The sequence below is a fragment of the Cupressus sempervirens genome, chromosome 3 (assembly GCF_028749045.1).
Source record: "Cupressus sempervirens isolate cs-2001-9-10 chromosome 3, ASM2874904v1, whole genome shotgun sequence".
Lineage (NCBI taxonomy): Eukaryota > Viridiplantae > Streptophyta > Pinopsida > Cupressales > Cupressaceae > Cupressus > Cupressus sempervirens.
In genome coordinates, this window is record NC_143120.1 from 706253105 (window position 1) to 706266669 (window position 13565).

The window sequence follows — 13565 nt, forward strand, 5'->3', positions numbered from 1 at the left end:
AAGCAGTTCTTTTAACTGGTTGTAAATTTGTAGTATTTAGTTATATGTCCTAAATTCTCACAACTTGAACATACTGATTCACTGAACTTGTTGTTCCACTTGGGATTGAAGGTTCTCTGAGAGAACTAGATTTATATTTCTACTGATCTATAAACCTCTACCTTATTCCATGCTTGTTGCAAAAGTAGTAGTACCCATCAAATCTTTTCTCATTTGAATGAGATCTACATGCTTGAGAAGAATGACCATACTAATGATATGTATTGCAATACTCATAGAAGGTACTGTGTGCTTTGGGTATAACCTTTCTATGAAAGCATATTTAAGGTGTGACCTACTTTACCACAATAATAATAGGTGGGTTTCTTAGGCTTCATACCTTGGGATGATGTTTTCCCTTATTCTTTTTTGGTCTAGTTCTTGTTCCCTAACATCTCACCTCTTTCAGTCTCATTGTTTCCTTCATAAATAAAACTAATTGTGTTCTCAGTCTTCCTTTGAGCTTTAATTTTCTTGTATATCTTCTTAGAATTGTCGCTGAATTTTTTTAAACTCTCATTCCCTTCATTGGTGCTCCTAAGTTCCACATTTAGCTTTTGAATCTTCTTGTCCTTTTATCTGGCATTCTCTTCATTCATTCTCCTGGCTTCTATGGATTTTCTTTGTGCTTTTCTACCCTTCTCTAGTGCCTGCATAGTGTCACATTCTCTCTCTTTATGCTTGGTTAATGTCTCTGACACTTCCAATGCTTCTTCTAGTTCTTTCTACAACTTCATGAAAAAATTTCTTAGTTTCTTTTTGTTAGTTATAAGCATAGATATCATCTCCTCAAATCCACATGTTTTGTTGTGCTCTTCCATTATCTCAATGATCATATGGATTTCACTGAGTTTGTTTTTTATCCTCAATACTATCAAGAGCTTCATCATACTGCTTCTTGTACTTAATGACTTCTAATCGATCTTCCCTCAAGCTATTAGAATTTTATTTTCAAGGTCTAGGATTTTATATCAGTTGTTAGTTCCAACAGATACTGAGAGTTTGGGTGAATCAATATTGAGTCCAAAACTAGTTATTCTATCAGCCATTCTAAATGTACTAAACAAAAACCACTTCAATATTAACATATCTATGAATACAATGAAATAGAAATACAATGGATCACATGCAAAAGAATTTATTAGTGGACAAAAAAATTTACAAGTGAAAATCCCAATGAGAGGATAAAAATATGGTTGGGATAATATATCCACTAGCCTTTTATTATGAACAAAAGGTTACCTAATTAAGAGCTAGAACTTGTTCCTTCTAGGAATGTATTTTGTTCAGGATGTCTACACCTATTAGAATTACAATTGGCCTACTAAAGTTACTTGTTTATAGTATATACCACTCCTTCTAAGAGGTGCCTATTTAAAGGTTTTACCATATGCTTGCTATTGAAGTATGCTTTTTTAAGAGTTTAAAATGATTATAATCATTAGAAAGAAATCATATATGATCTAGACTATTTGGAACACCTTTACAAATAGATCCTCAATGTATATATTAGAACATAAGTGGATCTTGTCTTGCTAGTTGGACAATTTTGGTAATAGTTTTTGTATCACTCCTCTTTATCTTCTCTACTTCACCCTATCTATAGTGCATAAAGATTCTTTGGGTTGATTTTGTCTTTTTCTTCATTTGTCTATTTAATACATTTAAATTTTTTTCCTTTGATCTCTCTTCATGTGGCCATTTATTCATACTTTAAGCATACTTGTATATGCACACTTAGTTACAAAAGTGCATGTAACTATTTATCTTTGGGTGTCAAAACACTAGATCATCATTTCACTCAAATCAATAAATTTAAATTTTGAATTTGCATTACTAAGTGATTGACAAACAACCCATGACAACTACATCATAGGGTTTAGACTAGTAGCTTTGCTAGTTTACTCTTGGTCTAGCCTCACTTTATTTATCCTTTCTTCTTTTTGCAGCTCTTGTTAGAATTCTACATCTAATTTGAATTTCTTTCATGTCACAGTGATGAATAGTGTAGATTTCTTCCAGTTCTCATGAGATGGAGTATACTTCTTAACTGATTGCTAATTAATTACAATACTTTTGGTGTGTAAAGTATTTACAACACTATCTTCCCTTCATAATGCCAATGAGACTAGTTAGAACAACATTACATGTGTATGAGCACATCCTTTTAAATTGAATTCATCTTCAAAAACATGTTATACATGGTTAAAACCTTCCTATTATACCTCTTTATGATTTTATATGAGGTAATTGTTTCCCATAGATCATACATTACCATAATTTCTAATTATATAGGATGCTCCTTTATGAAAAAATCCCACTTATTTTATATGAACAACTTGTTTTGCATAAGTCTTCAAGTTTCCTTTGTAGTGCCCAATTTATTCTATGCAAAATATTTATTTTGTATAAGTCTTCATGCTTCTCCCACAATATGGAGTATGCTCTTGATTCCAAACCCCTATCTCAATGAAAAACATATGACCAACAAATTTTGCATGTCATTTTGTAAGCCTATTTTCAGGGTAATCTTTAAGAAACACCCCTCCAAAAAAAGATATAAAATATTGGTAAATCTTTCATTATTTTGAAACAAAAAATATTTCTATTCATGAACCTTTCAAAAAAATTATTTTAAATATTACTTATATTAGTGATTATTCTGGAATCATAGCTTTTGTATGGAAAATATTGGTGAATCTCAATAATAATAGAAATTTCATTAATCACCATAGAATATTACAAATGAAATTAAATATTTTTTGACTCATGGATTATTATAAGAATCATTACATTATATTTTAAAGCAATAGTTAAAACTAAATATTGGTGATATCCTTTAAGTAACTAATAATTATGATAATTATTGCTGAATTTTAAAAATTTCTCAAATAATATATAATATTTAGGTGAATCAAATCTAAGAATATATCGAATATTATGGCAAATCTTTAAACACAATTTTTTTAAGAAAATAAATTATTGAGCAATTTTAAATATTTTAAAGCTAAAATTTATAAAAATATGGCAAATTCGGTTGCATTCAATTGTAAATTATTAGCCAATTTACCATCCAAAAATATCTAAAATTAACCAGTTTACAAATATTAGCCACTAAAAAATACTTTCCCTATTGTACAACATAAGAAATTAATTTGTGTATATTCAATTAACCTATGCAATGTATCAGGTGCTATTCTAAGTTTGATGCATAATATGAAACTTTCCTTTAAGAAGTTATTAGAAAATAATTATATGGAACATTATTGAGGTAACTTAGCAGTGTCTAGTATTATCTTGACAAGAAATGTTAGTGGGTGCAGTAACTTATAAATGATAGTTTTGACATAAAATTTCTATTTCTAGTCTTCCTAAACATTATTTTTGGCATCTAAAAAAATTAAAAAATTATGTGCACCATAAAGTTCTATGTAGTTTTGAAGGTGTTAATTTAATCTTTCCCTTGGACCCCAAATGAAGCATATCCCTTTGTTTGTGGTACTACCCTTGAGTATTGCAAGGGGGGCTATCCCATGACCCCCATTTGATTTTTAAAGTACAATACAAGGTTAAGTTTCCATAGTAAAAGTAATTTTCTATTTTATTTCAAGTAATCTTCCTAAATATTGATAGATGTATACTTGTACAAATTCTAGAAGATAACCTTTTATTTATGGGCGATGATGTAATCTATAAACAATGCATATTGTTATATTTGATGTTAATGGTTAAGTACCAATGTATCAATTGTCAATTTTCTATTACTCTTGAATCATTATCAGTGTCATTTCGTTGATAGTTATTTATCTCTCAGAAACCACAAGGTCCTTCAAATGTGATATGTATTACTAGGGTGGGTTTAAAAGATTGAGTCCAACTTTTGGCCAAAAGGTGAAAGTGTTTTTCATATTTTATCAAAATTCTTGTCACTTAATGCCAAAATTTGAGGCACATCAAGATTGAATTTTGGAAAAATTCAATAATGGAAAATGTAGTGCTCAAAGTCTAGTTTTAAAATATGTAATTTGTATGAATACCCATATGATATAAATTACATTTTTGTAGGCATGAACTAAAAACCTATTGTTTCAAAATGCTTGTTTGAGGAGCATGCCACATATGTGAATGACCACCCTTTTTCGGAGCATACAAATGAATTTTGTAATTCCTTTTGGGAAAAGGTACCTAATAAACCAAAATTTGATGAGAATGTTTTTCCTTAATTTTTTTTGAATATTTGTTTTTCATTAAAAAAAAATTTGATCATAAAGTGGATTTTGAAGGCCTCTAGTGTATGACCACCATAATTTGATGAAAACTTCACCCTTTTTCATTTCTTTTTTAATATTGAAGTACATTCTATATAGATTCATGACATATAATTATTTTTTCTAATTTTAGTTAACTATACTATTTGAAGTTTAAGTACCAATTTGGGTTGATAAATATTGTAAAAAATACTAAAATAAGCCATAGTACTATAGAATTTAGATTTTTAGAAGTCATAAAGAGTACTATAATGATTTTTTATTTTGTAAAAAAAATTATTTGGAAATTTTTCCAAAAAAATTTATGGCAAGGCAAAAATTTCATGTTTTTGTGCGTTAGCCAAATTTTCTAGAACAAGCATAGGCTTTGTCCTACCAAGCTTATCCCAAGCCAAAACACAATGCAACCCATAATATGTGAATTTTGAATTTTAAGAAATGTGTACATGTTTCAAAATGGGTACTCATTTCTAAAAGTGGGTAAAAATGAGCTTCCAATTGTCAAAGTATAATTTTTTTATTTTTTAAGAAATGGGTACGTGTTTTTAAAATAACAAGTACACATTTTAAAGAAAAAATGGGTACACATTTTTTCAATTTAGGATTAGTGAACCAAGCCTAAAGTGAGTACCTATTTTTTAATAAACACATACCTATTTCTAGCAACAATATTTTTTCCTCAAGGACTTCCATAGTTTTGGTACTTGACTTCTTACATTTATAGACTAAGGAAAGAGGTTTAGTAGAGTCATATCAATTTCAATCCTTTCTTAACCATCTCATGTCTTCTTCTCTATAATGAACTCATGAGATAATAAAAATATATTCTAATCCTAATTCTAGTAAGAGAAGGCATTTGAACTATTATAATTTCATGTATATAATTTACTAGTCCCTTAACCATTTTGACACTAGAGTATAAATTAGTTTGCCAAAAAATACCTAAATCAATACAAATGGAAGCTTTTCCCAAGTCGCAATTATCTGTAATGGTAGATTAATTTCATTTTCCATTATAGAATATAATGTTTAACCAACCAAGAAGCTTGGGTAATCTTCTTTATAATGCATAATTTTTTATTGCTAATTTGTTTAAAGAATTCATGTGATTTAAATATATATCCAATAAGTTACCAATCAATGTTAATATAGATGGGTCTAGAAATTCAAGTGTTAAGTGGCATGATTATACCACAATAAAAACGAAGAAGAAAAACCATGATCTAGTTGAATAAATTGCTTTTATGGAAATATTATTAGTAAAAGGTTAAATGATTTAGAAAAGAATGTTATATTTAAAAAAAAATGTTTCCAAAATATGACATATAAATGAGAAGAGAGGATTACATTCTAGATTGTGCTTTAATAGTAAAGTGCACCCACTTTTGTAATGTGTATTTTTCACTTGAGCTTTGACCTAGGACCACATGCACATGGATTTCACATATCATGAAACTCAAGGGTCTTTTATCCAATTTTATGGTGGGAGTGGAAACCTAGTCCCTCTCCCTCCCTCACTCTCACCCTCCCTAGAAAATTCTCATTGCTCACCCAATCTTAGAGTGGGATAAATTTGAAGAGGATTGGGAAATATGAAAAAAAAGTACTAGGTTAAATTTACATGAAATAGGGTTTTTGAAGAACCTTAAAATTTTATTGCATCTGAATAAATTTTATTATACTCAGCAAACTTTACCTTGTTATGGTTAAAAAAACACCAAAAATTTATTAAAAAATAACATGTCTTCAACCTTTTGATATTGTTATATCATTAGATTTTGCTTAACCATTTCTCTCAAACAATCAAAATCAAAGAAACTCAACTACCCGAATCATAGCTCTATTTAACCATTTTCCATGAATGAACACTAAGGGTTGCGATATTTTAACTTAGCCTACAAGATCCCTTGATCATTTTTAATATTTATCCTATTTAATTAAGGAAAATGCATAAGATTTGAAACCCTAGTGTTTTTCTCACATATAAACATTTCAATGTGTTGAAATTCCCCTCTACTCCCTACAAAAGCTACCCTTTTGTGCACTGTGGCCATCTTATTGTCTTGTAAATCATAAAACAATTATAAGCTAAAAAAATAAAGAAATCACTATTCAAAATCATTTCATTTACTCACAAAAGAATTCCAAGACACACTCACAAAAAAATGCTTTGCTAGAGGGGAGCCTTAGCTCAAGAGCTCCATGTATGGAGTACCTACCGATATGTGTGTAGAGCCTAAATATCCTATAATTCTAGCTAGAGAACTATATGTTGGGTTCTATCTTCTGAGAAGCCACATTTTCCCAATGCATAGCACCCAAAATGTCAATGTGTGTGAGTGTAAACATATGGATTTAGTAAGGGAAAAGTTGCAAACTTCCATTAGACCTTTAGTTAGAGCTATGGAAATTTGAGAGGGTATAACAATTCAAACAACTAGCCATCTGGAAATGTCATTTTTTCCAATATTAAAAATTTCTCAATATTGTTGACTACCAAATTTTGCCAATATAAACTTCAAAATAAAAACATTAATCATACAAAATTACAATATCATCAACAAATAATTAAATAATATCGAAAGTTATCTTGTTGCAATCATTGGACTCATAGGTGGCTCTCTATTGTTGGCAAGGTGATTCTCCTGCAATCTATGCTACAAGCCTTTCTCATATATAGAAGCATGGTTCAGGCTGCCCCAACATATTTTCTTAAGGAATTTGATGCTCTTTCTCACCAATTTCTTTGGAGTAGCAATTTGCGAAATACTAAATGAAGCCTCATCAATTGGGATACTGTTTGCAAGCCAAAAAAGGAAGGAGGCCTCGGCATTCATTCTACTATCTTGTGTAGTCAAGCTCTTGTTGCCAAGTTCTATTGGTGCTAGTGTTCCAGTTAGTCTCAACTTTGGGCCTGTATCATGTACACAAGTATTTACCTGGTGTTGAACCTTTAGATGTTTATAGGTTTCCTCTTGAGGGAAGAGGCTCTATTATGTGGAATATCCTCAAGATTGGTGCTCACCTAGTGAAGAGTAGTCCATTTTGGATCTATAACAGAGGCATTGAAGCTTTGTTTTGGAGTGATTCCTGGAGCAAGCATCCTCCTCTCTTGTCCTCTTATCTACATGTAAAATCTCTTTCTATTGTTTTCCTCTCTATTGGATGGAATAAGGTGACTCATTATAAGGAGGATCATATCTTAGGCCTTGCTATTGATTACAGATGAAAGAATTCCTTTGATTGGTCATCGAGTGGCTCTCTAGGGGATCGATTGAAGCTTTCTCAGATCTTGGCTTCTAGGGAGTGCTGCTCTCTGTAGGGACCTGATGTTTTGGCTTGGGGAGATGCTTCTTCTAGCAAGTATTCTATTTCTTCAAGGTACCTTGTGCTAACTAAGCAATTGTTTGGCGAGGTGGAGGTCTCTTGGTGGAAAAAAGTTTGGAATAGCTTTTCTTGGCCTAAGTGTAAGTTTTTCCTTTGGATTCTGGTCTACAATCATTGTCTTACTTGGGAGAATCTTTGCAAGAGAGGCTTCTAAGGCCCTTCCTTTTGTGTCTTATGTTGCAATAGTGAAGAGAATATTTCCCACCTTTTTTCCAGTGGTCTTTTGTCAAGCAGATTTGGCACTTCTAGTGGAGTGTGTGGGGATGTATGTGCTAGCATGTTTCCTTGTTATTTGAGTTTTGGGACTATCTAGGTCATCCCCATTCTAAGACCTCTTTTCTTCTGGTGGCCTAGACTATTGGCCCTTCTCTTATTTTATGGCATGTTTGGCTTGAGAGAAATAGGATGATCTTTCATGATGTGTAGCTGGGGATCAGGCACCTATGTGGAAAAATTGTTAATTCTCTTCATGAAACACTCCTAGCTAAATGTGACTTTGGTGGAGGTTTGGACCCTGGAGATGCTAGTATTTACTCACACCTTTCCTTTCCTCTTCAGGGTGGTGCTCCCTCTTTCCCCCACAGACACTCTAGGAATAGAGCTAGGTAGCGCTCTCAGCATGTTAATCATGAGGGGCATTGGACTCCTCCCCATGTTGGAGTTCTTAAAATCAACACTAATGACTCTTCATGGGGAAATCTTGGACTGGCAGGCATTGGGGGAGTTGGGCATGATAGCTCTGGTGATGTTTAGTTTATGTTTTCTATCTACAAAGGTTAACATACAAATAACCTCATGGAAGCCCTTTCAATCTTGGTTGCAGTGAAACAATGCTATCAACATGGTTGGAGAAGAATTACCTATGAAATTAACTTGTAGGTGGTTGTAAATGGGCCTCCGAACATACATTGGATTGGAACATTATTGATCATAGGATGTTTCCACCTAATTTATCTCAGAAGCTGGTTCAACTTGTGGACCAAAATAAAGCTCTTTAGTGCGCTTTGTTTCTTCTATTGTTCTGTACTCTTTAGTATTCAATAAAAAATTTACCCTTCTTTTAGTGAAAATTTTTTAGTCAAAATTTCATACTAAAACATATCCCAATATCTTTTGTAAGCTACACAAAAATGATAGTGTATAATTCATATCGTAGCTTGTAATCGACATTGTAAGTACTCTTTCTATATATGCCATCACTTCAACTTTCCATTCAGAAAGTAGAAGTAGAATAAATTTACAATTTTCACGCTTCTATATTACAATTAAGTCCCCATGAGATTATTTTCCACTTTTCGCTTCTTTACGAGATTGAGTTTACTTTTTCCGATCATGAGAAACAAACAAGAAGTAATAAAAGTGTTCAATGCAGGTATGTTTGATAGAAATGCGAGTAAATTTACGGACAGAGAAATAGTGGACTGTGTTCGACTTGCAAGGGATGGTGTGCACGCATTTGTTCTGGTTCTCTCAATTAAAAACCGATTCACAGAAGAAGAAGCAGATATTTTAGATATCTTACAGATTTTGTTTGGACCAAAAAGCACCAACTACATGATCGTTGCCTTTACGGGTGCTGATGAGCTCGATAATAACACCAGTTTTACATTTGAGGACTATGTCAATGCCTCCACACTAGACCTCAAGGTTTGATTCTTGTTTTAATCCATTCTCCTCCCCCTCTCTCCTGTTTTCCATGTTTCTTTACTGCAAATTAAAATTTAGATCCTCAATCTCAAAATATCATATCAATCTAGTTTATATGTTATTAATGAGATTCCTTTTGTAAATTTATATTGATGATAAAGGAAGCCTTTTGTGTCAAATTCATTTTAAAGTAATTTTGTTGATTGTTTTATATCACATTGAGGAAGGATCTATATTGTAATTTAATAAGCTAAGTATTAAATATTTATAAATACAAGAATTTAACCTTTTGAAAGGTTAAAAATTCTAGAAATGTGCCATCATATTAATGTTTTGAAAGGTTCATGTTAGAATGACGCCAAAAAAAAAAAATAGCTATATTTAGTATGAATTTATTATTTGAAATATTTGTCTTTATCTGTTAATACACCTATAGGTTCACAATGTTGGATTTTAAAAATATGGGTATAGAATTGTCCAAAACCTCATGAAACCAATTGAAATAATTTTTTTTTTTTGAGAAGTTGTCCTATGATTAAACAAGAATATATAGAGATAATTTTTAGCCATATGACTGATAAGGAAAACTTACACTTAAATGACTATATCAAAGGTGACAAGAAATATATATGAAAAGGTCATAGAAATATATTTAGAATTATAACACAACATACTCAATAAATGTGTAAGAGTTTCAGCATTAGAATATTTATTCTATCTGATAATAAAAATTTTCACAATAGCATGTTTATTAAACATCACATAAGTTGACAAAATATGGATATTGACTAATAAAAAATTTTAAGGTGCCCATTTATATAAAAATCCCTATGTAAGAAACAGCAAACCATGAAAATAAAATGTATAATTAAAATAGATATAGAAAATTGCAAGAATTGTTATGACCTCATATCATCCAACACCAAAAGTTGTCCTTGAAGAGAGAGAGGAAAAAATAGAATTAAGTAATTAGTTATAGAGACAACAATTTAATATTATTAACAATTGATTAATGACTACAACTCCCCTAAAAATGTAATGTTAATAAAGCTTTGTTTACATATGATAGATTGAGAAATTGAATTAAATAAGATTGTGACAAGTTTCTTAGAATTTTGACATGGAACAATAGAAGAAAAGATGAGATCATATAATTAGTAAACCTTTTTAAAATATTTCTAACCCCAAGTAAATGTAACATACTAATATAGAAATATGATCTACTAAGCTAGCTAATATATTTTATTCAAATTTCCTGCAATTAAATCTAACACACTAATATATGAATCTAATCGACAAAGAAAAGTAACTAGATAATATCTTTTATACAAATCAACATCCTCATTTAGTGTGGAGGTAGACAAACAATGCTAATATATTAGATTAATGTTCCTCAAAACTAGGCCATGTTATATATGCGTTGAGAAGAAATCTCTCATAAATGAAGTAAAGAAGAAAAAAATCTATGGAAATTCTCCTCTCTTAAATTAAGAATGTGGGGCGGAAATAGTAGTGAAGGAAGTGATTAATGAAGGAATTAGCATGATTCTTATATATTATATCAATAAAACATACATAATAGATATTATGTAGTGGGAAATGAATAGTGAGAGTGTAGATCTAAATATTCTATTGTGTCTCTTCTTCCAATAATTAATTGGTGAAGTTAAAATACAATATATGTCTACAAATATCATAGCTAGATTCCCTTTCATACTAGTTTAATTTTAAGTTTGGACTCTTCCCCTACATGGCACATGACATGTTATTGTGAACAATTGATTATATTCAAGCTAGATTAGAATGCAATGCTAGTTTTATAACTGCTAATGGTTCCAACATTCCCCCCTTTATTACATTAATCTGAACAAGAGTAGGGCAATTTGATCAAGCACCTTAACTAATCCTCCTCACTCAAGAAACATCAAACATTATATCAATCGATTGCACAATGAGACACATTTCCTCTGAAATTCCACATCTCCTCTAAGTGTATCTAATTTTTTATTTAGTACTCAGTATGAGATAAATTTTCTTTAAAAGTCCACATCTCCTCTAAATGTCTCTAATGTCTCCTCCAGTACTATGGAAACAATCACAATCAACAATTTCTTCTAAAGTTCCACATCTCATGTAAGTGTTTCTAATGTCTCTTCCAATGCTATGGAAACAATCACAATCAACATGTCTATACATGAGATGCCTTTCTTCTAATTGTTCACATCTTACCTAAGTGTGTCTAACTCCTCCTCAAGTGCTAGACAAGTCATATCCAAATTCTGCACCCTACTTCTACTCCATGAAAAGAAAATTATGCTGCGACGCCCCTTCTTCTTTTAGAAACACAAATATGTCAACCCCCTCTTCTCTATAAAGATGAATCTGCTCCTACCTCTGTTGCCTCCTGCCGTGTACTGTTACTCTTTATCTATCTCTTGATTCCTTGAATGCATTATTCTGTATGATCTTGATGGGTTTGAAAACAAAGAGAATATTTGACATATGCATAAAGAGGACGTTATTAACTTCAACAAATGATGGATCCATAGACCTTAAACTTCTTGATGTAAGTGTTCTGATATATGACCATTGCCTACACTTTTTGACGCAATTGATCAAATGATTCATAGTTCATTTTTACCACCTTCAAATGTCACTAGGCACAAATGGCGCACCTCACAGATTTCTTACGCCATCTCTAAGGCCATTCAATGAATCAAACAAAACAAAAAGCTTTAGAAAGTCTTAAGCAAATGCAACTTTCAACCTCCCTCATCATGTAAAGAAATGCTTTCTCGGTATCCTCAGTGGCATTTGTAGACAATATCACCATCACTGCTATCGTATTCTCATTTGAAAACAAAATATATGCCTTAGAATCGATAGAAGAAAATAAGCACTCGTGACAATGGTTCTACAAGCACCTCATTATCTATACAGAGGCAATGCTTCGACATAAGGAAATTGCAGATTGATCCAATGATTCCTCTGCCTTAATTATGCATGTACAAAACAACTAATTCTTGACAGTACAATTGCTGCATATCCCTCTCTCACCCCCATCGTTAAGTTGCAATTTTCTCTTCTATTCTTCTTGCACAAGACTCAAAATTGGCAACAACAATATTATTTAAAAAGGGCCTCATAGCAAATGCAATAGGAACATTTAAAGGAAAAACAATTAGTTATGTAACTGATTTCAGAGAGATATTGATTCAAGATTCCTAGTATATGAAACATTTCCAGGAATGATTTTAAGATTCAGCCAGGAAAAATGGATTTTGAATAATATTGTAACAATATGTTACCCAAACATTTTACGGAGAATTTTAATTATATTAATTATTCGGAAAGAGAGAGATTAGTCCTAAGGCAAAATAAAACTTTCTCTCTTTATGTACTTTTCTGTCTCTCCATACTAAAACTTGTAGAGAGAAGTTTGGGTTTGAGTTTGAGTTTCATTCCTCTTTTTGCAATCTTCTCTCTACATGTACTTTTCTCTCTCCACGTACTCCAACCTTTAGAGAGAAGTACGGGTTTGGGTTTGGGTTTGAGTTTCACTCTCTCTCTTCAACTTTTTCTCTCTCCACGTACTAAAACTAGTAGAGAGAAATACAGGTTTGGGTTTGGGTTTTCTCATTCAAGTTTTCTCTTTCCATGTACTAGTCATACTCTCTCTCCCCGTACTCTAACTTTTTAACCTAATCTTAACCCAAACTTCCCAACCCAAAACATACCTATTAAAATAACTAATGGCTGGAAATAAACTTCATAGGTCAACTAGAATGAGTTTATGACCTAGAATGAGTTTAAATGTGACAGCACGAAAGCAAGACCAAGTTGGAGGAACACGAACTGTGATTTCAAAAAGTGCCATATTATACCATCTTAGAAATACATTGCTCAGCCACTCTCAGAAATAAATTTATTATCAAAGACATGCGATTTCATTCAGAATTGATACTGGTGAAATGGTATCTGCAAAAGCATATTAATAGCCTATGCAATGGCACGGCTTTTTCTTCATTAGAGGAGCTTGATTGATTGAGGGAGGAGACCACTAAGGTTACATGAGCAAATGGAGGCGTAGATTCCTCTATTCTTTCAACAGCCATCGTACCAAGCTCTAGCTCACTACTCTGCCTGCATTTTCAGAATGTTTTATCGCATGGCATTTGCAAAGTGATCAGTGAAGACCCACGGCTTCAAAAGACGTAGTCCAGG

The 13565-nt window shown here is 31.9% G+C and overlaps 1 protein-coding gene across 1 annotated transcript in view; it reads left to right on the forward strand.

The window, feature by feature from the left end:
* Window positions 1–13565, forward strand: part of LOC149568704 (immune-associated nucleotide-binding protein 9-like) — a 65056-nt gene that overhangs the window by 7676 nt on the left and 43815 nt on the right. Inside the window, exon 3 of the mRNA XM_089821592.1 lies at window positions 9067–9341. Within this exon, the coding sequence (XP_089677718.1) occupies window positions 9067–9341 (275 nt within the window). The remainder of the gene's footprint in view (window positions 1–9066; window positions 9342–13565) is intronic.